The sequence below is a fragment of the Camelus dromedarius genome, chromosome 12, assembly GCF_036321535.1.
Source record: "Camelus dromedarius isolate mCamDro1 chromosome 12, mCamDro1.pat, whole genome shotgun sequence".
NCBI classification, from domain to species: Eukaryota; Metazoa; Chordata; class Mammalia; order Artiodactyla; family Camelidae; genus Camelus; species Camelus dromedarius.
The window spans coordinates 68,610,753-68,638,250 of NC_087447.1; the positions used below are offsets into that span (position 1 = coordinate 68,610,753).

General features: G+C 38.5%; 1 protein-coding gene across 4 annotated transcripts in view; it reads right to left on the minus strand.

Annotated features, from left to right (window-relative positions):
• The window catches only part of TRPC6 (transient receptor potential cation channel subfamily C member 6), a 97,477-nt gene that overhangs the window by 23,350 nt on the left and 46,629 nt on the right, over positions 1-27,498 (minus strand). For 3 of the 4 annotated variants that reach the window (XM_031460621.2, XM_064492843.1, XM_064492841.1), the window contains exons 2-4: positions 15,535-16,309; positions 5,056-5,241; positions 3,254-3,418 (exon numbers count right to left, since the gene is read on the minus strand). In XM_031460621.2, the coding sequence (XP_031316481.1) occupies positions 3,254-3,418; positions 5,056-5,241; positions 15,535-16,309 (1,126 nt within the window). Of the gene's footprint in view, positions 1-3,253; positions 3,419-5,055; positions 5,242-15,534; positions 16,310-22,371; positions 22,422-27,498 lie in introns of those variants that run through there. The other variant, XM_064492842.1, reaches the window with a different exon arrangement.

Below are 27,498 nucleotides of genomic sequence, written 5' to 3' on the forward strand. Positions count from 1 at the left end.
AATTCTCAAGTTTATTTGACTGCCGTAGAAAACTGGGATTGGGGCATTGCCTGTTGGTAGTGAAAACCATGGAAAACATTTATTCCCTGCCTTGCTCCAGACAGAATCAGAGGTGGCCTTCAAAATACAAAATTACCAAAAAGTCAGGAGAGCACAAATTAACATAGGAGAAGAAGAAGAGAAAAGGCTGGGGACATAAAACGGGGTGAGAATAAAGCCACCCACATTACAGCGGCTCCAGCCTGAGGACGCTGGGACCCGAGCTGAGCCGTCTGGACGCGCCCAATGCCGAGGCTCAGTCATTCGGGGAAGGGGGTCTGATGGCCTCACTCCTGGCCTGGCGGCCTCCCTTCCTCACTAGGTCCCTGGCCCTGATGTAATATGACTCCTTTTTTGATTCAGAAGGGAGAGAAAATAATCAAACCAGGCCTTTTTGTGGCTGACTAAACGTTCTGGTTTAAAGAAAAAATTAAGCAAAAAACCAAGTAAACACAAAACCGGAAAACCAACAAAAAGCTGGTTGACAGGAAACCTAAATGGTGTGTTTGGATATTTGTATCTCCTCTTTCTTATTACAAATCACTGACAGTTGTTCTTCTCCTTAAACTAAGGGAGAGTCTAGCACCATTCAAGGGACTTTAGGAATCGAGGTGAGTTATTCATTTCAGTAAAATTTGTCATCTGTAATATTCTGTGATGCAAACAAGTTTCTAAAAAATAACCAAACAAAGTGAACAACTGATATACCTGGAAACGATTCAAGGTAAGCCCTGAAGGAAATACTTGCCTTTAAGCATTGTATAGCATATTCTTTTTAAGCATTCATGGATGATCAAATACTTAACTATTCAACACCAATAGTAACAGAAAAGGCTGAAGCTAGCTTAAGCCAAAATGATTTGAAATCACACTATAACCTACTTTTATTGTAACGAGTATAAAACATATTTGGGTTATGATAGAAAAAGAGAACAAGTAAAAGACAAAAAGAATTTCTTCCAGAGAAGAGCAGACTTGAGGAAAGAAAACCAAACTTTACTTGTTTGTTTTCGGAGTGGGAGGTGATTAGGTTTCTTCACTGATTTCTGCTTGGAGGAGGTACTGGGGATTGAACCCGAGACCTCATGCGTGCTGAGCATGCGCTCTACCAATTGAGCGATACCCTTCCCCTGAAAACCACAATTGAAATAGAAGCAGGGACTCTGTCAAGGTGCATAAGCCAGCAATTTGATCTGGCTTAATTTTCGTGGATGCTTCGGAATTTTTTTTAATGTTTAAAATAGTATTTTAAATAAAAGCTGTATAGCTTGAGCAATCTCCCCCTATTTAAATAAAAATCAGTCTGGAAGCTGTAATGTTTACGTAAATTACCAAAGAAAAAAACTGTAAAATAAATGTTATCATCATGTTTTTAAACACTAAATAACAATCAGTAAAGGAGATTTTAGACATAAGAAAAAAAAATACCTTGACAGTGTCCTTTTAATTTGATAATTTGCCTCAGTGTTCATAAATGAAGATGGAAAACAGATGCCAGAAAGAAACATGGCCGGGGAAGAAGAAATAGTGAAGGAAATTGGGTTAATTAGGATTCAATCAAAATTTAGGAAACGTGTAGCTCTAAGGAATATCAAAGATAGTCTGTCACAACACCAAGCACTCTGGAAGGCATTGCGCTTCTGAACTCCCTGCATATAGAGAAGGACAATTATTCACTTTTAGAAAAGATACTGCAATTTAACAGATCACAGAATAATAACAAAGATAATTCAGAAAACCTTCCTCCCACGTTTAATTCAGCTTAAATCTCTGCAGGCCCAGGAAATGTGAGTAGAAGCAGAACAGAGACTACACACATGGATGGAGCCTATGTTCTAGTAAGGAGAATTAAAAAGTATTTTTTCCAAAGTGAAATCTGTCATTCCTACGAAAAAGGGAAGAAAAGAAAAATTTTAAGTTTCTAGAACAAAATCTAGGCGATAAATTTCTAATTCTAGTAAATGTCACTATTCTCACTTTATTTTCCTTCTTTGTATTTGATTTATAGGAGTGGGCTTTTGGCCTTATAAATTTAAGGGAAAAACTGCATGATGGTAGATTTTGGCCGTCATGAGAAAATACCCCATTTCCGTCAGTTCCTAACACCAGCACTAGAAGTAATTATGAAGTTCCCACCATGTGAAAAAGGCTTTGCACCAGCTTTCTACCATAAACCACTTAAAAACATTTCTGTAAGGTTAAAGCACCAAATGTGTAACTACGTAATAAGAAGAAAATATGTTGGTAACAGTGATATATGCGTTTGCGCCCACATGTTACAAGTGTTTAAAAATGAGTCATGTGTTAAGAACAGCAACTGACTCAACTATCATATCTACACAGCATGTGACAGATGATCCAGCAGACATTTTAGCCACATAGCTTTAGAATGATTTCATTCTGTCAGAGTTAAAACTTCAACAGTTCCAGAAATGTGGCTTCAGAAACATGGAGACTAAGATTGTTGGCAATGTAAGGCACACAAATTTCCACGCAGGTTAACAAAATGGCAGAGCAACATTTTCCAAACTTGCTCTGTTGCACTGATGGAAGGCTACGTCCATTTGCACAAATTAATTTCACCAGTCTGGGCAGGTAGAGTTTGCTTACAAAAAACAAAACAAAACAAAAAACACAAAACAAAAACCAGGCTGTCTTTGTTGTCGGGTTACAATGTACTCTGTCCCTAAAATAAATATTCTTCACTGAAACAAGCATTATATTAGTAATTGCACAATTGCCCTTCATTTATATTAAGATTTCTGTGGTCATATTAGCTAAAATAAATACAAAACAAAAACTTTCATCTCACATTTTGCCAGAGGAGGAATAACAAGAGGAAACATGTTCTTTTAGAATGTTATTTGAACTATCGGCACAATGCATAATATAACCTCATTAAAAACACAAAGATATATGCATAGGTGTGACTAGAGAGAAGACAAAAAGAAAACATACTAACTGAGGTTTTCTTTCACATATTAAGAGTGATGATGTTACAGGTTAATTTTCTCTTTCCACTTCTTTCTCTATGTCCTATAGCAAGTATGTGTTATTTTTGTAATATTCAAAACAAGAAGACCATTGAAACCCAACTCTGACTTCCCTGAAATTTTCATTTGGGAAACAGAATTTCCCCTGCTTCACCGGCTCTGATACAGACAACTAGATGTACTTCGCGGGAAGAACAGAGGTCCAGGCTTCCCAGACATACCTTGCTGCACGGAGCGAACCAGTAAATGAGAGCCAGGAAGGGCAGTCCGATGGCAACGGCGAGGACCACAAGGAACTTGACCGCCATGGTCTGCTGCCGCAAACCAGAAAGGTTCTCGTACCATATGGAGAGAAGCTGCTGTTGGCAGTTTGGATGAGCTACAAACTGGCAGGGGAGTGACAAAACATTTAACAGGGCGATTAAAGAAGGATTCAGCATATACTCTTTTCTTGTGCTCTAACATTTTGGTCTGTGCTTTCCCATGAAAAATATTGTTAGAATTAAATGACACAAAATGTCTGGGTGACGGGTATCAAGCAAGGTGGGAGAGGGTTCTCATAGGTATTACCTAAATTCAAAGGTTCCAGTTTATCAAACTTCCTTTATAAGCCTACTGGACTTTCTTTCAAAGGATAGAATAATTTTAGAAATTTAGTATTATACAAAGATTCATCAGACTTTTATGATGACACGTTTTTCATCATCTAGAAAGAGCTATGTAACGGTTTTGCTAGTCCAGATGTCTAAATACTCTTTTTTAAAAAAAGTATACTCTTTTTTTTTTTGCACTGACCTAAAATGCTAAACTTACTATATACTAAATTCCCCTTTGCGTAGGGGTATGTCTTTCGGACGGCCTTTTCTATTCCGTTGATATCTCTTTTTATTCCTGTTACAGAAACTCTTTCAATAAGAAAACTTTATAACTGAACTTTACTTTTCTTTTCCAGAAGTTTTTTATTCTCCCATATTTATTTTTTTACGAGTGAACCCTACATGAGACGGAGAGCAGCATTATTTTATCTACAAAGAGCAATAACCCAAAATAACAACTTGTAAAGAATATTAAAAGGTTAGACTCTTAAGGATGGTTAACTTCGAAGATAATTAAAACAAGACAATGCTTGTCTTCTCGGAATGGTAAGGTTTCATAACACCCATTGTGGCTGGAAGAAGCAAGCCCTCCCATACACTGTTGGCATCTGTATAAACAGGCACACCTTTTTTTGGAGGGAAATTTAGCAAATGTTTTGAAATAACAAAAGCCTAAAGAAAATAATAAACACCTTTAAATAGCAAACTGATTAAATGAACATAACAATGATACGCAGCTTTTGGAAAAAATCAAGTGGATGTTTATTTCCTGATATGTGAAGGTGTCCAAGATATAAACTTACGGAGAACAATGTAATATTGATTAACTACTCTCCATTAAGAATTCAGAAGATAGAAAAGGGGTGTGTCTATGTTGTTTTAAAGTTAACCACAAGCCTATATTTCTTTTATTATAAAACCGATCATTAAAAACTGATTTTTTAAGACATCTAAGAAAGCAGTCTGGGATGAGGGCATGGCGTGAAGACAGACTAAAAATATTCCACATATTAAGGTGCAGGAAATTTAAATGCACTAAAGAAGGAATTGAAGGCACTGGTCTGGGATTGGAATATATCAATACATGGGAAAATGGAGTTGAGTCTTAAATAATGATATTCCTATTCTATAACAAATGCCTTGCAGTTTGAACCCACAAAGTCATTTTTTTTTTCACAAAGTCATTTTTATATCATTCAGTAAAGGAAAGTGGCAGTCACCACATAAACCAGTCTAGATTTTAAAGACTGGCGTTTGGTGTAGCTTAAATGCCTCACAACCGGGCTCTTAGGATTTGTTAGAGGACCTGCCTGGTACAGCTGTTAATTAGAAAAACCCAGCTCAGTCTAATCATGCCAGCCCTTCATCCTTATTTAGCACCAATCAAAACTGAAATGATGTAAATGGGGCTTCATGCCTGACCTTACTTTTTTGACTTCGTACTTAATGGCAAGTTTCAGACGGCTGAGATTTGGCCGCCCGTGGTCTCCATCACTGTGGCGTGTCTCCACATCCCCATTCAGAATGGCCTCTACCTCTTCGGTATTTCTGCACAGATCGAGGAGTCCAACAACAAAATCTTTGCACTGCATGGACAGTTTTTTGTAGTCATTCTAGGAAGGACAAAGCAAAGCAAAAAACAGTAATACAGAATTAGTACACTTTACTATGCTATGCAGCAGAATTTATTGGTGACTCGACGGTCTATAGAGGAAACAAAAAGAAGGTCTATTTTAGGTTCTCTGTTCTTTTAACATGCTTTGAATGCTGTTCTGCTGAGTGATCTCTGAAATATCTTAGCACTGTAAAGATTTTCTTCATAGCCTAAAAGGAGCAATTTGTCTAAAGCATGACCAAAGTTACCAAAAAGTACCATACTGTGCCAGACTCACCTGTTGATTCAGGAGAAATATAAAGTAAGCAAAACCTTCCCACGGAATGGTCGTACTATTTTGCAAACATCGTATCTTTCGTGTTCATAACTTCATCAGCTGGGCACATAATATATACTTGCCAGATCTTTAGAAGACTTTGTAAACGGTGTTGGTAAACTTGAGAAACAAAGGACATTTGGAAAGGTTCCAGAAAAAAAGCAAACATATATCACTTGTCTATTGAATAAGTTGATTTTGAGGAACTTTATGTGCCAAACACAGGGTCCAAAAAATGAGATCTACTATAAGGCCTGCAAATTGAGTTTCTTCTCTTCAGAGAAAAGAAAGTTTAATGAAAATGCTTTCACTGTAATTTATTGCTGATGACCTAACAGTATTTAGAAAGTTCAGATCATATTTAAACACCTAAAACTCATTTTGAATTTATATACACCATGTATTCATATTTTCACTCAGGTCTTGCTAATATTTCCTTCCTCTTTATTCCCTTACGTTGAAATAAGGCTATTTATAACCCAATAATAATAAAGAAAACCAGCTAAAGCTTGTTGTATTGCAAGTGGATTATATTATCTTAATCTTCACCGTCTCTTGATCACTTAGGTTAAATAATATGTCCAAGATCATGCAGCCACTAAGTGTCAAAAAGAGGCTTTAAACCTAACCCTGTTTGGCTCGAAACCTTTTGCCTGTAAGAATCATGCCACTTTGTCTCTTCTTTGTAGAATGCTTTTCTGTTTTGATCTTTGAAGAACTAGGAGTCAAGCCAGGCAAATATTATTCCCATTTTGCACATCATCAAACTAAGATCCCCTGAGATCACAGCCTCAGTGGCAGAGTTTACTCTCAAAGCTAGTTTTGCAGATTTAGAATTAGTTGTCTCTTCCATCTTGAAGTGTGTTGTAGGATAAAAAGCTCCCTTGCAGTGATCAAGAGAGAAAACTGCGAGACAAATGTGAACAGCTCTGAACATGAGTCCATAAGATAATATTTGGGGGAGTCTATGTGGAAAATAGTTTCAATAAGAAACTATTTTCTATAGTTAACTATATTGGGTATGTGCAAAGTACCTGCTCGGGCTCCCACTGCAAATCAGGCCAGGTGACCTTTCAAGAAAGTTTAGTAACTTCTTTATTTCTTTTGTTGATTTATATATGTATATATATTTTTATTGAAGTATAGTCAGTTTACTATATTGTGTCAATTTCCGGTGTCCAGCACAATGCTTCAGTCATACATATACATACATACATTTGCTTTCAGATTTTTTTCATTATAAGTTACTATAAGATGTTGAACATAGCTCCCTGTGCTATACGGTAGAAATTTGTTCTTTATCTGTTTTATATATATATTAGTTAGTATCTGCAAATCTCAAACTCCCAATTTATCCTTTCCCACCCCCTCCCCACCCTGGTGACTGTAAGTTTGTTTTCTGTGTCTGTGAGTCTGTTCCTGTTTTGTAAATAAGTTTGTCTCTTTTCTTAGATTTCACGTGTAAGTGATACCATATAGTTCAGTAACTTCTAAACAGGCTACACTTTGCTAAAATGCAGGTTCAAACAGATTCTACAAAAGCAAACTGATAAAAAAAATTATGTCTTAACTGAGAATGGCTCAAACTGCCTCTAAACAGGTGTCTGGTCAGATAGTATGGACAGGGTCACAAGGAAACAGATCTACGCCTTTCATGAAGTAGTCAGGTAAGGTCATGGGGAAGAACTGGGAAGCGTGGAATTGCACACGTGGCCCATGTCTACTCTCCTCCAGTACAGTGGTCAGGGAGCCTGGGCTTTTAGAGTTAGACACAGCTGTGAGCAGGTTTTTCAGCCACGTGACTTTAGATAAGTTACAATCAGTCTGTGCGCTAAGTGCTGTCCTTGTTCTCATTTACCGATGACAAAACGGAGAGTCAGAGAGATTAAATGTGTGTTAAGGAAACACACACGCAAAGTTCATAGCATAGGGATGAGCAGCAAGCATCTGATAAACCATAATTTATTTATATCATCAAAGGCAAGATCGGCAAACAAGCCATTTCTTAACATTCATAAGAACCCATGGAGCTATGACAAAATATAATGCATCCAGCCTCTCTTGTATGTAGCACTCAATTCTGGATGAATTCCTAGTCCTCTTGGAGGCAAAAATGTAAGAGTCAAAACCAACGCTCCCGAGAATTCCAAAAAGGCTCAGGTGAAATTAGATATTTCAAAGAGAAGTATGATCCTTCAAGTGTGGGGTAACATTTTTTAGTGGAACCCATGTGGACTAAAAAAGCAAAGTACAGGAGCTCTGTGCTGTTTAATACGTTGACTTAAACAACTGTTTCCAATTCACTGCTAATTCTCAAGACATATGCCAAGCAAAAACAAAATAAAACAAAAACCAAAAATATCAATTAAAAAGAGAAAGAAAGAACAAGACTCTGCTTTTAGCAATGCATGCTTTTTTTCACCTTAGGAGTCCACCTACAAATATTTTCATATTTTAAGTTTTCTTAAATTAACATGCAAATTCACTTGAAATGAGACGTACATCAGAAATTGACATAAAATTCTAAACTGACTATACTTCAACTTTAAAAAAAAATGAGATGTTGGCAGTAGTTCATCGGCCAGATGTAGCACTGTGATTTTGGTTTTTTTGAAAGAAAAAGTGAAGCTGGCAGGTTGATTTAATTCTGCCTTTGGCTCACAGGCCGACACCATACATATAATAAATTAGAAGTGGGTGTTCGCCTATTAACCTTTGAATTATAAAGAGATGACTGATAGTGGGTTAATAGAGCAGAGTTTAGAGAGTATAAGATATAAAAAGTTCCTGTAAAAATTACCCTTTCAAAGGGTCATCTTAGTTGGATTTACATAGTAGAAGATATGTTACGGTGTGTAATTTTAACCTCTAGCTCTTCTTTCTGTATCAAGAATGAGAATCTTTTTATATTAAGTCAACAGTGGAGGCCTCTGGACGGTCATGGGCATGTTTGGATACGGACCCTCAGGAAGACATAAAGGAACTAGAAAAGTTCAGCAAAACTACTTATGCAGACTGACAGGGAAGAGGCCAATCCTTGATGCACAGAGGTAATTTTAGGGTAATTAAAGGTAACATTGTTCATTACCCCAAACAGCCTAACATACAAATACACTCGAAAAACAGTTTAGAGACAGAAGTCATAGGTCTACACTGAGATACGAAAAGGAAGTTCCAAATTTAGAAGAATGCCTTTTCAGAAAAACCATCTCTGGTACTGATCTCTTTGTCTTTACATTTATTCTTAGTCTCCAGTCAAGGAGAAGCCAGGCACTATGCTTGCTCTCTTTCGTCGGTATCAAAAACAAAGTTCTGGATTTTCTTTTCTTTTTTTTTTCTTTCCCATTGATTTGCCATTTGAGGCCAAAATTCGGCTCAGCTCAGGCTTAAGTTTAAGGCGGCTGAAGTCTCATGCTAACAAAGCAAAAAAACTATTGATATAAATTCAGTATAAAATTTGAATTTGAATGGGTGAAAAACTTTTGAATATGGCTTCTCCCCATTCTCTTTAAAGATCTGCGGTTTCTCAGGCCTCATTCTGGTAATTCCATCTAATTGTTAGATTTCTCTGCTGTGGAGCCAGCTCTGTGTGGAGCCAGCTGATATGGGTAGTAAGTACAATTTGTTTGGTTTAGAAGATTCAAGGCACAAGAGTAAAACTTTCAGAGAAACTCCTCTGTCTCTTATTAAAAAGGGTTAATATGAGAGGGAGAACTTGGGAGGAGCTCGGAGAAGCTATATGTTGGAGCTCACAAAATCTTTGTTAAAGTTCTCATTATCTGACTCTCACAAAACAAATCAGTTGCCTTCAAACAGAAATATGTGCAGACTTTCTAAAGGGCCATAGAACGTTGATAGTTTTAAAGGAATTAATTTCCAGACCCTCAACTGTCCAAAAACTAATTTCCTTGAAAACAGATCTTTTGCTCCTAGACAAAATAATTCCCCACTCTCACTCAGCCGTGCTGCAAACAATCAATCAGAGATTCACTTTTAATGATTAATCCAGGTACCATAGACCCTGAGGGACTTTCTGTAGTCCCCTGCCCTAACAGACATTTCTGTTGAAGATGAAGTCGAGTAATAGAAACAGAACATGCCAGTTCGTGTTGGGACATTCTGAATTTAGATGGATGGCTCAGTGTGGTTATAGGAACAATGATCATTTTTGTTTAATGTGCTTTGCTTCTTCATTTGCCAACAATTGTCAAAGAATGCATCTGTCTTGAATGAAGGGATGCCGAAGAAGGCATCAGGAGGGAGAAAAAAACAAACAACCCAATCCAAAAATGGGCAGAAGACCTAAACAAGCAATTCTCCAAGGAGGACATACAAATGATTAATAGGTACATGAAAAAATGCTCAGTATCACTAATTATCAGAGAAATGCAAACCAAAACTACAATGAGGTACCACCTCACAGCAGTCAGAATGGCCGTCATTCAAAAATCCACAAATGACAAATGCTGGAGAGGATGTGGAGAAAGGGGAACCCTCCTACACTGCTGGTGGGAATGCAGTTTGGTGCAGCCACTGTGGAAAACAGTATGGAGATTCCTCAAAAGACTAGGAACAGACTTACCATATGACACAGGAATCCCACTCCTGGGCATGTATCCAGAAGGAACCCTAATTCAGGATGACAGCTGCACCCCAATGTTCATAGCAGCACTATTACAATAGCCAAGACATGGAAACAGCCTAAATGTCCATCAACGGATGACTGGATAAAGAAGAGGTGGTATATTTACACAATGGAATACTATTCAGCCATAAAAACCAACAACATAATACCATTTGCAGCAACATGGATGTTCCTGGAGAATGTCATTCTAAGTGAAGTAAGCCAGAAAGAGAAAGAAAAATACCATATGAGATTGCTCATATGTGGAATCTAAAAAAAAAAACCAAAACATAAATACAAAACAGAAACAGATTCATAGACATAGAATACAAACTTGTGGTTGCCAAGGGGGTTGGGGGGTGGGAAGGGACAGACTGGGATTTCAAAATATAGAATAGATAAACAAGATTATACGGTATAGGACAGGGAAATATATACAAGATCTTATGGTTGCTCACAGTGAAAAAAAATGTGACAATGAATATATATATGTTCATCTATAACTGAAAAATTGTGCTCTACACTGGAATTTGACACAACATTGTAAAATGACTATAACTCAACAAAATTTAAAAAAAAAAAGGCATCAGGAGGGAATACTGACTACAGAAGTCACTTTTCCACATATTTAAATGTGATTCTTTCAAAGTATTCTTAATACTCATCTCTTGGATGTATCATTAGCTTAAAAGAAAGACATCTCAAATGGGCAAAGCAGAAAAAGTTAGTGAAGAGGATTCTTTTTAATGTGACTTGGAATCGTTTCCAGGACTCAAAATTTTCACAGGATATTAACTAAAACAAATGAGTAAAACTTTTATGTGATTTCTTTCAGATTCGGTATGGGTAATTCAGGAAGGCAGTTATCAAATCACATCAAGAAATATTTATTCCAACTGTCGTCATCTCCATTGTAATTTTATTCCATAAAATCTTTAATAAATCATATAACCTATTAACAAAAATGAAAATAATATTCTGGCTGTCATAGCAAGTTATTTTTAGCAGGACAGACCTTTCTCTTCCAGTAAATACATAACAAAAGTGTGGACATGATTCATTCCACTAAAAATGCATTTCTAATAAGAACTGTCTGTCATATATTTAAATTTTGTTTTCCAAAATTTGTATGTATTTGTTATTTTGAACAATGATGTTCAATTTATGTAGTTTTATTCAAATGTACTGTTAATAAATGTAATGGTAACTCTTTCTAGAATATTTTGAATACCTAGAGCTGGATAATAACAGACAGTAAAACAAATTCTAAAATTTCATATGTACATATACATGTTGCATATCTGTTATATAATGTGTGTGTGTGTATGTATATGAATATATAAAATACGGTGATTTATAACAGACCTTACAATAAAAATCTATTAAAATAGGAATCACATTTGTGGAGGAAATTGGACTGATAAGTTTCAGGAGAAAAGAAAAGATGTAGCTATTCTAAATGTTAAAGAAGGTTTTCACTTATCTTTTTAAATAGGTGATGGTGCACATAAAATCATAGCATTTAGAGGCCCCTAGGAAACGTTTGAAGAAGCAATTTAAGAGTTCTATTTTTAAATGTCAATATTTACACCATGCAGAAATTACATCTTTTAAAAATATTTAAACTGCACAAGAAAAATTTTAGATGCCGATTTTAAAATGTGCGACGAGCATAGAGTTTTCCAAATGTCTTTCAGGTGAAAAGGAAGTGAAAGAATTTGAAGACCATGAGTTTGAAGAGAGGACTGATTGCCTGCAGCCAATCTCTCGGGTCCCTGTGAGGCAGCCCAGACCTCAGCTGGTGCAGCCTCTGTCATCCTTGTTCCCTGAGACTCTAAGGGGCTTGACTACTGAAAAACAAGACTAGAAGGATCTGTGCTGGCGTGTTTGCAGTTGCAGTATTTATTTCTTGGCGGCAAAGTTAGGACTGATTTTTAAATTTTTCTTATATTTTTATATGATTATTTTCTAACATGCCTATACGCAGTTGACCCTCAAACAAAGTGGCAGTTAGGGGCACCAACACTCCACGCAGTCGAAAAACTATATGTAACTCAAGAGTGGGCCCTCAGTATCCACGGTTCCACATGCACGGATTCACCCAGCCTGGGGTCATGAGGTCCTGTAGTCCATACTTAGTGACAATAATCCACGTAAGTGAAACCGCACAGTTTAAACTGACGTTGTTCAAAGGTCAAATATATCATTTTACAGTAAGAAGAGAGAAGTTATTTCTGAAGGGTAGAGCAGCAGCCTTAGCAAGAAACCTCAGCAGAGACACCAGTCTCTCCAGCCCCGTCAGGGCTCACCCTGCCGTGAGCTGAGGCTGGGCTGCTGGGAGCCGGTTTAGAGTCACAGGCAGCCCTGTGGGGGTGGGGGGTGTGGCTCCCCTGAGTTTACACACAAAGCCAAGCGCAGTTTCCTCATCTGAGGCTGTGCTGGTCTCCGTGGACCAAACTAGTCTGGAGCATAAAATACTTGTTTTGGTGCATCATGTCTGATGAGAAAGAAAACATTATGCTTTTTTATTTTGTCTTTGCCAAAGGCTTTAAACAAAATTAAAGTCAAGACATGGCCTCTCTCCTTGTGTCATCCAGCGATTTTTTTGAGTCATGTTTCTAATGAGAAAAACTGCTAATTGTCAAGTTCTAGGATGGACTTTTCAAAATATTTTTTAAACTGCTGCCCTCTTTTAACAGTAAACTAATTTCATATTTGAGATTGATTTTTAAAAGACAGTAAGAGTACACGGTATAGCACAGGGAAATATACACAAAATGTTATGATAACTCACAGAGAAAAAAATGTGACAATGAGTGTGTATATGTCCATGAATGACTGAAAAATTGTGCTGAACACTGGAATTTGACACAACATTGTAAAATGATTATAAATCAATAAAAAATGTTTAAAAAAAAAGACAGTAAGAGTAACATACTATTAAAGAGATTCATGTTTTCAGAGAGGCTTATCTTTTCTCTGCCTTTAACCCTTCACAGAGGCAGGGCATTAAGCAAAGTGTGCACCCGTTGAGAGACTCTAGGTAACTGGTAAAGACAGTGGAACCACACAGGGAGAACATGAATGGAGAGAAATGATCTGTATACCTCACTCCTACGTGAGCTGACAAAAATGCGTGGTGAACATCAAGGACTGTCCGGATCCCTCAATCCCCGTAACCCTAAAGCACACCCTAAATGACAAGAATGCCCAGCAGAGCGTGGGTGGGACGCACTGTAAGGCCGGTCAGATAACCTTGGACGGAGATTAGTCACATTGTGCAGTGCATTCTGGGACCATGATGATTCTGGTTGGATGCGATTCATCTCAGTTTGGGCCCACCTACCCACTCCTCACTCCACAAGGTCATGCTTTATATTACAGTTACTACACTTTCCTCTCCTATTAGTTTACATACTAATTGAGGGCAAGATTACTGTCTGAAGTGTCTTTGCATTTTGTGCTCCATCTCCATCTCCATTCTCAACTCTCCTCTATACAGCATTTGGTACAAAACAGGGACTCAAAAGATGTAGACAAGTGAATGAAGAACGGATAAAGAATGTCACAGTCTTCAGCAGCTTAGAGAGGTGTGTGAACAAGCAGGCAATAACAGAAATAGATACGTTGAAACCTAAGCAGTGACATTTCATCAAAATTAAATATCAGTTAAAAAAATAACCAGATTTCAAGGGGGAGGGTGTAGCTCAGTGGTAGAGTACATGTCTAGCATGCACAAGGTCCTGGGTTCAATCCCCAGTACCTCCATCAATAAAATAAATAAGTAAACCTAATTACCTCCTCCTGCCAAAAAAAAAAAAAAATTGTGGACAAAAATAATCAGATTTCAAAGAGACTTCTCTCATTTAAAGATGGCATAGTTCTCAAAAGAACGTGACAATGAATATATGTATGTTCATGTATAACTGAAAAATTGCGCTCTACATTGGAATTTGACACAACATTGTAAACTGACTATAACTCAATTAAAAAAAAAAAAAAGATGGCGTAGTTCTCTGACTCCCTAAGTCCTCGGAGTAAAGAAGTAGGAAAGAAGGAGACAGGGTTGTAAGAGATCATTTGCTGCCAGGGAGGTAGGGAAAGCAGGGTCCTCTGACCTGGGAGCCGCTGGAGGGTTCCAGCCACCACGTACCTTCCTCTCCCTGCCTGGATGGACAGGAGCCGAAGATAGACGGACATATGACCTACAATGCTGGGGGTTAACAGGGTTCCTTCAGTGACACAGGTGCTGAGAAACTGCACAGGAGAGACCCCCAAAGTGTGGAGTGTGGAGACATGCTTTCTCACAGCATATAGAATAGAGAAAATAAAACTAACATTTATCTTTGCAAAACACTGTATTTGATGAATCAGGCCTGATTCCAAGCGGTGTGTAGACGGGTAAAGGGGGAAAAGCACACTCTAAACAACAAGAATGTCCAGCAGAACGTGGGGAGCACTGTGAGGCGGGTCGGATAACCTGGGGACGGAGTTTAGAAGGGCCCACGCATGCATGCAGGTGGGCGTGGATGACTCTGGACTAGGAAACCTTCATCCTCTCCAAATGTGGCAGAAATCACGCAGACAATGGCAGCATCTGACACCGTCTGTCTCCACTGAGCTTTTATTCAGAGACTGCTCAAAGTGCCCTCTCAGTGACTACTTCATCTCTACAAGCTTTTGCTTTGGCTGTTACCTTGACCTAAAATCTCTCTTCCCTCAATGCCTGCCTTCCCAAATCTTACTCATTCTGTCATATACAGCCGAGATGCCATCTTACACGTAACTTCCCAGAAACCTAATCTGAATTAAATATCGCTTCCTCTGCACATTGCCTCTGGCCCTCCCTAGTAGTTCCATTTTCTCTTCATACCATGTTTATTAACACATGCACCTGTCTCTCAAGTCAAACTGTGACTTGCTTTATCTTATCCATCTTTCTGACCTCTCTGAGGCATATCACCATGCTCTGATGATAGAAACAGAGAAGACCTGGCTTGTAAGAGTGCAGCGTACCTGGGAACCCGATCCCAGCTCTGTCGTTTACCACTTGATCTTGGACCTTTCTATACCTCCATTTCTCCATCTGAAAAGGCACTAAGATCTTCTCAAGGTTGCGATAAGTAGCAGGCATAATAAAGGTACAATTCCTAGGATATAGTAGATCATCTCCAAGTGGTACTGATCACAGCTTTTATAATGTATAATTGTACTAAAGGGCCGGTTGAAAGAAACATATAAAATTACCCACTGTCTATGATACCTAACGCAGTGTGACCATGCAGTGGGAGCCTGTGAGTGCACCTTGACCTTGACTTGCAAGGGTGAAGCCCTGATGGGTAGAGGCTTACCTTGAACTCCTTCTCAATGTTGGCCAGCACGGCCAGCTCATTGCTGAGCTCTAACGCTGTCATGACGGGATCTTCACTGGACAGGGACAGGTAGGCTGGGCTGGCCAGGCCCTTGTAGGCATTAATTCTGGACCTCGAGTGGCTAAAGGAGTCGTGCTTCTGTTTCTGGTTGCACTCACTGCACTTGCAGAAATAGTCATGGGGCCGTTCAATCCGAGCGCCCTTCCGCAGGAGGGTGTGCACGATCTCGTATTCCTGGCAGTGGGCGGCCAGGATGATTGGGGTCACGTCGTGGGAGAAGCGGGTTCCATCTTCATCATAGGCGTAAAAGTCATCCTGCTGCAGTTCAGACTGACTCGGGCTGGTGGCTAGCCGCTTGCCCTCAGCAAAAGCCGGGTGACTGAGAATGGCTTCCACAATGCGAACATAACCTTTACTAATAGCCAAAAGCAAGGCATCCCCAACACGAGAGAGATTTTCTTTTTTGAGAAGAAGTTCTGTGATTTCCAGATGCTCGTTGGCCACCGCCAGCTGCAGGGCATTCTGGCCCATGTAATCCACACAGTTGACATTGAGGGAGAGGCATTCTTCTAACATCTTCCTTACCACGGGGATGTTGCCGTATTCCGCTGCATCTAGAAAGCGTTCCTCTTCAATAGATAGGCTTGTTGAGTGATCATTAAACATGTACGCTGGTCCTCGGTTAGCTAGCCTTCTCCCCTTCTCACGGGGAACCGTCTGCCGCCGGTGGGCCAGTCTATTGTCAGTGCCCCGGCTGTAACAAAATAGAAAGATTGTGAACAAATCGTATTAAGAGCATTTCAGTGTGCCAAATGACCTGCCAGTCATCTAATGCAAGCCTCAAGTATATTAGATGCTGTCTCTAGTCTCCTCATCTCTAGACCAGCTATAATACAAATGAGGATGCATTTATCTGTTAATGGATTCCAAGAACTTCTCCTTTAAGAAACCCAAGCACTTTGCAGATTTTAGCATTTTCCTTTGGGATGGAGACTCCTGCAATTCCCCTAATCTCTCTGTGCCATCACAGAGGGATTAACATGTATTTTTCTTCGAAGTGAAGTAAGCCAGAAAGAGAAAGAAAAATACCATATGAGATCACTCATATGTGGAATCTAAAAAAAAAAAAGAACATAAATACAAAACAGAAACAGACTCATAGACAGAATACAAACTTGTGGTTGCCAAGGTGGGGGGTGATGGGAAGGGATAGACTGGGAGTTCAAAACTTATAGATACTGACGGGCATATGTAGAATAGATAAACAGTATTACATGGTATAGCACAGGGAAATATATACAAGGTCTAGTGGTAGCTCACAGCGAAAAAAATGTGACAATGAATATATGTATGTTCATGTATGACTGAAAAATTGTGCTCTACACTGGAATTTGACACAACATTATAAAAATGACTGTAACTCAATAAAAATGTTTAAAAAATAAAGTAAATTTAAAAATAAAAAATAAAAAACAGTTACCATGACAAAAAACAAAAAACCCATGTATTTTTCAATTGCAGAAGGCATAGCTGTTAAGAAAGATCCATCATTAGTCACTATGATGACATCGAGTGTAAAAGTATAAAAAACAAGTAGAGAAAATAGCAAATCCATTCAAATCAACACATATTTACTGAATCCCTCGTATCCCAAGGTCAGGCATTATATAAGGCCAAGAAAAAGCAATGGTAAAAACAAAAGAAAAATATTTTTATATGGTATGTTACATCTTTATAACTCTTGTAGTCCAAAGGGAAAAATGGGCATTTAGCACATTACCTTATCAGCTGTTCAACTGCCATGATAAACCTATAGCAGGGGCATCTAAACTACCTTCCCGGAGAAAGTGATGTGATGAAGGTGGAAGGACAGTAGGAATCAGGTGAGAGTGTGACAGTGTGTTGGGGAGAGTGGGATGGACTCAGGTGCAGGTGGAGAGCTTTTTCCAGCACAGGGATCGACTAAATGCTACGGCATAGGTTTCATCAACAGGGACAATTAATGGACTGGACTCTACCAGGCATTGTTCTAAAAATCACTGGAAACTTGAGAAAGCTGTGATTCAACTAGTAAGTGGGAAGGAATGAGTCTGTGATGGAGATTGTGGTCAAAGAGGTGGCCAGGCTTCAATGCTGGCTTTCAGTCTGTGGTAAGAGTGATTCCTCCCCTGATCAAAATGCTGCCATGAGGATGTTTCTCCTTATTGAGTCATAACTTTATGTCTTAAGGTCTTTTCGAGCTTGAAGGGCTGAAGCTTTGTCACTATCACTAACCAGAAACCCAAGGAGGACAAGTTCCTGCAGAACACGGAAGAGCCAGGTTACAAAGGGAGCCTGAAAAGAAGAAAGGTGTGACTGATGATGGATGCGATAGATGCTTCCTTTCTTTATAAAAGTTCTAAAAGTCACCCCTGTTTAAAGACTGTCACAAATTTCCCAGAATAAAGAGAATTTAAATAGACCCAAACACCCTTAAGCCATCTTCCCTTCCAATGGAGCCATGCCTTGAGAACCTTTCTTTCCACACTGACCCTTATTCATCCTGATAACAAATCTCTGGGCAGTGTTGACCATAGCAGTGGGATGCCCAAAGAAGTTAGCAAAGTGTGAGCAACCCAGAGGTAGGCTGTGGCTCCCTAAGGAGGTGAAGAGTATGCTGCCATATTCACAACTTTTTTTCGTAGATTTTCCTTCAACAGTGAACCCTTTAGCCAATCACAGCCTCTTCAGAACTAACTAGACTGATGTTTTACTGAAGAGCTAACTTTGTAAATTAAACAAATGACATCAACGGCCATAGCCAAACATATGCTACAATAATAATAATAATAATAATAATAATAATAATAATAATAATAATAATAAATAATAATAATAATAATAAAAATTCTGAGATATATGTTTAAATACTGTATATGTAACTTTTATTAAGTAATAAGGAAATGACGTCTACATCTATTTTGTTGTCTATGGGCATTGCTTTGTTTCCAATTCTATTTTTAATTTTATCCAAGTTACACATGCATATGTTTTAAAGACTCTAAAAGCTTGTTACAAAAGAAAGCAACACCTTGTTCTGTATTTTCCCCGTATCCTGATCCCCAGAGGCAATGTGTCTCAACTATTTTAGCTGATTATTTTATCATTTAAATCATTATACCCATATAGCTTGGTAATACTCTTATTTTTTTTTTATTTTCCAGATTTGGTATTTCCTACAGGCTTCTTGTTATGAAAGTTGAGTATCTAGCTCACTTTTGTAGTCTGCCACCTACCTTCACACCTTTCCCTCTCTCTCACACAACAGACACACACACACACACACACACACACACACACACACACACACACACACATGCTTCATGGTCCCTTGTCATTCCAGTACAGTTATATCATGACTTTTGTTAGGTAGCTGTTTACACTGACAGTGTAGGTGCTAATGACATGTAGTATATAAGAGACAATGGTGTCTTTTTTGGGATGGCTTCCCTGTGTCATAAAACCCAGTACTTAAAAATCCTCTTTCTGTATTCATATGCTATGTAATTAAAACGTTCAACAAAACTCTCTCCTCCTTTAATATAAATCCACTTTTAGTACATTCAACATACTATGTGTTTTTTTCCATTTTAGTTTCTATTTTTGTATATGTATATATATATATATATTTATTGAAATATAGTAAGTTTGCAACGTGTCAATTTCTGGTGTAGAGCATAATGCTTCAGTCATACATGAACATACATGTATTTGTTTTTATATTCTTTTTCACCATCAGTTTCTACAAGATATTGAGTATAGTTCCTGGTGCTGTACAGTATGAGCTTGTTGTTGAAGAATCTCTTCATGACCTTCTGATCTGTTCATCTGGACCAGTTGCTGTCCAGACGTGGTGACAGTACATTGTCTTTGAATCTTCCAGCATCATTCCAAGGATGCTGTTTGCTTTGCTTTTGTGTTGAGTTCCTTATTTTCTGTATCCCATCTCCTTCCTTAGTTTACCCCTGGAGGGTGGAGCACATCCTCTAGTAGCTGACTGAGGAAACAGGCGTAGGGAGTAAATTTCTTGAAATACTGCATGTCTAAAGAGGACTTTGTCCTATCACCAAACTTCACTGGTTGCTGGGTGGGTAGAGAATTCTAGGCTGAAAATAAGTGTGAAAGCCTTGTTCTCTGAGGTTCTTGTTTCTGTTAGTTGTTATCAAGGAGTAGGATTCTGGAAATTCTCTTTGTCTCTGGTGCCCTGCAATTACATGATTTTTTTAATTGAAGGAATCTCTTTCCCTCTATCATTCTGGGTACTCGATAAATCTCTTAATGTGGAAAAATATGTCCTTCTTTCCTGAGAAAGATTTTTGACTTTTTTCGCTGATAATTTTGTTTCCTGCTTACAGTGTTCCTTGTGTTTGTTAATGCCTTATTTATTTATTTTTTTTGATGCTGGCCATTCTGGAATTATCCTTTAATTTTCTTATCTTTTCTCTCATTTCCAATTATTTACCTTTTTGCATTATATTCTGAGATATTTCTTCAATTTTATCCTCTGGCATAGCTTTTGAAAAAATTTTCCTGCTATTATACTTTTAATTTTTAAAACATTTTTTGTTCTTCAAATTCTTTTTATAATATCTTTTCTGCTTTCAAAGACACAATATTTTATCTAATTCTGGGGACACGAGTGATAAAAACTCTACACAGCTTAGAACATTTCAGAGAATTTACTCCTAAATTGGTTTTTAAATTTTAAAAATATTTTTATTTTTCATGCTTGTGTTATATTTTATATTAACGTTTTTCCTCAAATAACTAGTGATCCTTAGTAGATATTCCTTTCCTTTAAAAAAAATAAATATTACTTCTACTGTCTTTCCAAAAAGCATGTAATTTTCTTTTATAAGAATCTGCCAGAATCTAATGTTGATTTTGGCAAAAGGTGACTTTTGATTTAGAGGTGAGTTTCCACAAGAGCAGCTTTATTTCAGAGTTAACAGGATGGATGACATGGAAGAGACAAGAGGTCACCAAGATTCGCTGCAGTAACAATCATCTATCATCTTCCTTCTGAAATTCTGAACCCTCATCCCTTTTCTCTGTCACTTTTCTGGCTTCTAATAACCTCGTTAGCCTCCCACTTCCTCTCTTGTCTTCTGCATCTATTACTTTCCACAGTTCCTGTTGTGGACAAGAGGAAGCTCAAAGATGAGGGGGAGGGGAAGCACCTGCTGAAGGTGGAAAATGCTTTGAAAAAGAAAAACTACAAAATTAAAGGAGAAAAGAGTGAGGGTTAGGGGATTTATCAAAGTGAGAGGAAATTACTGGGAGTGGAACTATTTCTGTGTAACTAAAAAAAAAAAAAGACAAAATTGACACAAAATACTACCAATTTACCAAAAGACCAAGAACCAAGCCCATTTTCATTTTTTTTCTTCCCTAAGATTGGGAGATGCGATTTGTCCAGTCTGTTTCACGGAATTATTTCTAGGGTCAATTGAAATTATAAATGTGGAAAGCACTTACATTTGGATTTCATTTTTACAGCCACAGGAACATACACTTACATGAAGAAGAAGGACACTGACTTTATCATAATTTTTCACTTAGAAGACCCATGCAAAGCCAAGGACTGCAGTAATAATGGTTGTAACTGGGTTTTGTCTTTTTATAGAAGGAAAAAAATTATAATTAGTAACTTTACTCATATCTCAGTTTTTAATCTAGTGTCCAATGTTTAATTTTTTCCTGTAACACTTCTAAACTTACAGTGAGGTCAGATAAGCCTGAGTCATGACATCTTTAATTCTAGTATTTTAAAATAATGATTTATGATTTCAATGCTATTAATTTGAATAATGGCAAGTTCTAGCCTGTCAAGCCACTAATCCTAAGGACATATCTTGTTTCCTTCTAAACTGTTATGGCTTCTATACCTATGACTTCCATCCTTCTGAAGAAACAGCAATTTCCAGAGAAAAGGCTTTCTTAAGTTTTAAAGCTTCTCCTATCTCTGTCATTGCTGCTACAAATCTTAAATGATATGCAATGACATAAATTTAAGACAAATTTTTATAAAAAGGCCTGGGTTGTCATCATCTCTCTAGCACTCTGTCAACAGGAAAGCTGGATACGGACTGTTTACAGAGGCATTTAAGGTGGCTTTAGGAGGATAAGTATTCCACGCGAGGTGCTGGCCATACTCCTTGCGTGAGGAGTGAGATTCAGGGAAATCTGCTTGCCCGTTGACAGAACACATATACGCTTTGCTGTCTCCAAAGAAGCAACGAAAGGCTCTACGTACAGTATTTGGTCACAAGTCATGCTGCTTAATCCCTGACTTTCAACCACAAAGCAAAATGTGTAAAACTACTTTTTAAATGACAAACATTTGAAGCCGTTCAAGAAAGATAACTAGATGTTGCCAGATCATATTACCACCCCGAGAGGGGATTTTACGAAGCTGCATTGTAGAACTGTTCGTTAACAGCAGATGTCACCTAGAAAAATCCTCTCCCAGAACAAGGCACAACAGCCCCAAGCACCGTGTCAACAAAAGAGACGTTTTCATTCCAAATACCGGGCCCCCATTAGCAAAGCTGGCTCATCTAGTTAAGGAAAATATTGATTAAGAATTTTTCCTCATCCCCTTGGCCATAGTGGCTGTGGCTGAATGTTTAGTAACCTGCATTTTCACGTCTGCATTTTCACAATCTGTTTTACACAATACACACAAGTACCAGTCCTGGAAAGAGTGTAACTAGCCACTCCCCCCATGGCACCCAAATACTGACTAGGTCATTGAAAACAACGGTTTTCACATACCTCATTTTTCCTGATTCTTTTTGCTGATGAAGTAGTGCCTGCTGCCCCAGATACTGAGAGCAGGAATAATGCATCTCTATTGAAAATGCCAGCAACACAAATTGGCTTCTGAGTCGAATGAACTTGAGGCCAGAGCATATGCAGTAATTTCCTCTACATCCTGTTCAAATATGATGCACTTTTGTCAAAGGGAACTGCTCCTATACAAACGAAGCTCCATATTAAGTATCTAGCTTCACTTTTTTTTTTTTTGCTTCCCAAACCCTTGAAATATTTAAATAAAGCACAATTCCACTAAAGCAGGAGTGTTGAAAACATAAATGGCACACAACTATTCCACACGGCATGGAAGAGCCACAGAGCAGACTTACAGATTCATCCTAGGAAGATGAAAATAAAGAAAATTCCAGAGTGTGTATTTTACTACATGCACAATTATCCATGGAGAAAATTAGATTTGGATATTTAGAGATTAACCAACAAAACAACTAGCAATTTTGCTTACTACTTTAGAGGATGAATGATAAAAAGTAATTTTATTCTAATTTTATGACAACGACAGTGTTTCTACTCAACTTTCTCTGCCCACACACCCTTGGTCCTTCCTCTGGGTTAGGGAGCAATAAACAGTTAGAGTAGATGTCCTTCTTCCTCCCAGGAGAGCAAGAACTGCTTTGCCTTATTCACCACTGGATCCCCAGTGTTTAGGAGAAAGGCACACCCCAACACTGCAGACACAACCATCAAATGCATGAGTCCTTCTTATTAAAGGAATGAAAATCAAAGCCTGTTCATTCCCTAAGAAGCCAACAGCAAACCACTATGATACATAAAAAAGGAACACAACTTAAAGATTGAACCACAATGTGTCCTATAGTACATGTAACAGTTTGTATTCATTCAAATAAGAAGCAAGCCAAATAGGCAATGAAGGAAGCCGAAATGCTCTATTTTAAATGGCATCCTAGTAACTTGTTCAGAAGTGGAGATTTTCTTTCCTAAGGGCAGCACTAATACTCTTTCCCATCTATTGGTTTCTCTGTCTATCCTTGACACCACACATGGAGCATAACCACCCATCTTCACAATGCATTACCAAATCCCCTTAACATCCAGATTGTTTTTCAAGATAACAATTCTTTATTTTGATTCAATCAGCTTCGATTTTCCCCACGGACTCCTCACATTTCATCAAATTCTAACTTTTGATCTGATCAGTCACACTACATCGCACCACCGCCTTATCACTCTGAGAAGCAAAACGAAAGAAGACTGAACTTTCAGTTGGGAGCCAGCAAAAGTGTGACTGAAAAATGTCTTGTGCATGTTACAAATTTTTTGTTTGTTTTTTTTTTATCGCCAATTGATAATCTTGTCTGTATAAATTAGAAGCCCACCTATGTGAGAGAATTTTGAAAACATGAGTCAATAATGGATAAATACGTTATAGAAACTTAATTTTTTATTAAACAACTAGGTCTGAAATGTCACTGTTTCTTTTCAGCCTCCAGTTGGTGGTTTAATTTATTTCACGTGTCTTGTTTTCCTTCTTTGCGATGCTCCTTGGCAGCTCTCTGGGCACACACATTTACTTTGATCTATTTTGATAGAGTACTCTTGGGAGTATTAAGAAGTTTATGTGTAATATAAGGGAAACATATCCCAATTATCTGATCAAAGAAAGAGGTTTAAACCTTCTGCTTCTATTATCAGTAGCTACTGTGGTCCTATGTATTACACAAGCATGTTTCCCATTCCACAAATAACTTCTGTATAAGACAGATTCCAGGTGGGAAAAAGATCATCTAATTTGGGTAATCAGAGGACTTTAATGAGGAGACCTTAGGGATGTGCTGGCAGGACTTAGGGAAATCCAGCATGGCGCCATGCAGTGTAGGCTTAGGTCTGAAGGGGCATAAGGAGGAAGCAATTACAAGCAGTTAAATAGGGTAACTGTAAGGCAAGGGCCACTGGTAGAGGGTAACAGCCGACCTTCAAGGAGAGAGCCAGGGGAACTGAAACACTGACCTAACTCTCCTGCCCCCTTACATCCCATAGGGCCCCTTCCCATGGGCTGCACCCAACCCAAAGCCTGGGGGAAAAGGAGCCCACTGAAGCAGGCCACACTGGTCTGCATTCATGCCAATCCCCAGGCAGAGGGCAGGGTGCAAAGGGTGGAGAATGGACCATGAAAGCCAAGCCAGCAACACCCAACACATGCTCTGTTAAGTGAATTTGACTTTGCCGTTATTATCTCCTTCAGAAACCACATATGCACAGGGAAAATGGTAAGTGTATGATTTTTCATTGTGAGTCACTGATGCATCATTTGTTCACACCTTACTGAGCTTATTTTTCCCTTCTACAAACTATCTGTCAGGAAAGACACCCACATTCAATGTCAGGCAGTCCATTATCTTAAAAAATGAGCCTTTAACTAAGATTCATCCATCCGCATTTAAGTTAATATTCACATGAGGCTGAGGATGAACAACTCTGATTCTGCGGGTGAGAAGGAGGGTAATGTGATGTCATAAAAACATGCAAAGCTGTTTTAATTGCGTGTTCAGCACAAGCTGAAGCTGCTGACTGCTGGAGATAACAGCGCTGAAGAAACAGACTTCAATCATAGGTCTGGAACATGCTTCCAGCACCTTCCGCAGGGGCTAGATCCAACTGTTCACAGTGTGGGCTTTAAGCCTGTATGCACTTGGAATGTAAAACCGAGTACAAATATAGAGAAAGATGATTCGAGGATGCAGTGCATAGGTTAATTGACTTAGAAACCAAAATTGTGGAATGTCTTTCTTTGCTAATCCAGCATGAATTTAGACACCAGTGTCAAACCTCACCTCCACCATCAGGATCGTCACAGTTCACTCATCCATCAGTTCAAATACTTGCTGTTCCAGGCACTATGCTAGGCACATGGGGGATACAGCAAGGAAAGACACGTAAGGCATGGCAGAAAGGAGAGAAGTAAATGAAAGATTACAAGGTGATGCATATTATTAAATAAAAGGCGTAATGTGCTACATAAATGTATAGCAAGGAGTTTTCAACTCAATCTGTGGGTCAGGGAAACCCTTCTGAAGACATTTGACTTATTGTAAGAAAGAGGAAGAAGTCAGCAGAAGGGACGGAAGAGGAGAAAAAGCACCCCAGGCAAAGAGGACCATACTTGTGTAAGTCAGTGGTCCAGAGAAGATGGAAAGATGTCCATCATGGCTCGAATGTCCCTCCCCCAAGGGACTTCTTATTCCTGGCTAATTTTAACTGAAGGTTGAGGGCTCAGGGATAGAAGCTGGAGTCTGGGTTCCATTGTTGATCTCAGCTCAACTCTTAGGATTTATACCTTAGGGCAGAAAGATGGAAATTTAGGTAACTCCTTACGAGCTGAGGATTCCGATTTAGGAGATTCAAGCTTCGGAACTCAACTATTGGGTCACCAGCTCAAGGGGTTTTGTTCTGGGACGTCTGGAGCTTATATAATTCAAGTTTACAATGTTAAGGACAGATTTACAGTTGCTGAAAACTGAATCCTTAGGGATCTGGGCTTGGGGCAACTCTGGGGAGTTCTGGGAAATATGGGGAAGAACATCGCTTTGAAGAAAGACAGGCTTTATTGGGAATCCTGACTCTGCCACCTACTTGCTGGACCACCTCTCTGAGCATCAGATCCCTTAGCCGTGAAATGGGCAGATGAGTTGGCGGGGAGACAGTAGTCACTTTGCAGGGTTACTATAAAATTGGTGATTCATGAAATTCAGCTTATGGTAATTCAGCGCCTCAGCCTCATCTCTTATGGACTTCAATCTTCTAAACCATAATTGTTCAAAGCTCTCCAGTTTAAGTATGTTTTGTTTAGTAAACAAGGGGGAAGCTAAGCAGTCATTAAATGGCTTCTTTTCCCCCAATGCCATCTTTTAAATTTGCACCACGTGCCCAAGATGATAGAGTGACCCTTCCTTGTTTTTCTCCTTGCTCTGTAAATAAACATGGCTAAAAAGGCATTTTCATTGCCTTAATTTTTTTTTAAGTCTTCAGTATATTCTCCACTTCAGCCTTGCTTGCTCTGCTCTTAGACTGTGTTCCAGCCTTTTCTCTTCATCCTCTTATTGTGAATTTCCCTTCCCCTCCCTGTACACATGTGCTCTGAAACCCAAACTCGTCTCCATTTTCCAGTGCCAAGCACAAGCCAAGACAAAATGTCTATCAATCTGCAAGTGAATGAGTAAGTAATAGAAAGAAAAGAGTATGAAGAGAAAAATGGATGGAGAGCATCCTGCTTCATCACATTCTTACGAGTTTCCCAAACTATTTTATTCCATATCAAGAACTTATTTTTTTACTATACAGATAGAATGCCACTTAGCATCAATCACCAAATGTGTAACAACCATACTATACAAACTTCTTGTGCTGTCAGAGAGTTAAATTATGAAAAGAAGTGTCTCCTGTATTTACTGAGTAAGGGTGACTTTTTATCAAGTTCCTGCATCATTCAGTCAGCTGAGGGGAAGGCAGACAGACTACTCTGTAGACGTAACCACATTTGCTGTACTTCCTGCAAAATGGCAATCTATTCATTTAGGATTTCTCCTGCCCAGAAGGATGTAATCTGAATAATAACACACCAGGTTTTAGATCATGAATCCGTGGGTTAAAATGATTTTATACCTGAATATTAAAATGGTCACAAGACTAAATCAAGCAATTTTTACATTCTTACTTATACAACTAAGATCTTCCAGTAATTCACAATGCCCTCTTTAAAATAGGCTGGTTCCTTTGAAATATAGGGCAAAGTGTTACAAAGCATCATAAATATTGAATGTTGCCCCCAATGACTTTCGAAACTCATCTATATAACTTTATCCTTTACACCATTCCTAGCAGCATAATGTCTGACTTTTTAAAACTGCTCACTTTTTCCCTCATCCTGTGACCAAATTCATAAATTTTCATCAAATGCCTCAGACTCACAGTGGTTTAAGGCACAAATGCTAGGGGAACCAGACGTGGATTCAGGTTGTGATCCGCCCTTTTGATGACTCTGGCTTCCTCCAAAATAAGGATTATAATAATCCTAATTCACAAGATTGTTGGGAGGGTTACAATATTGTA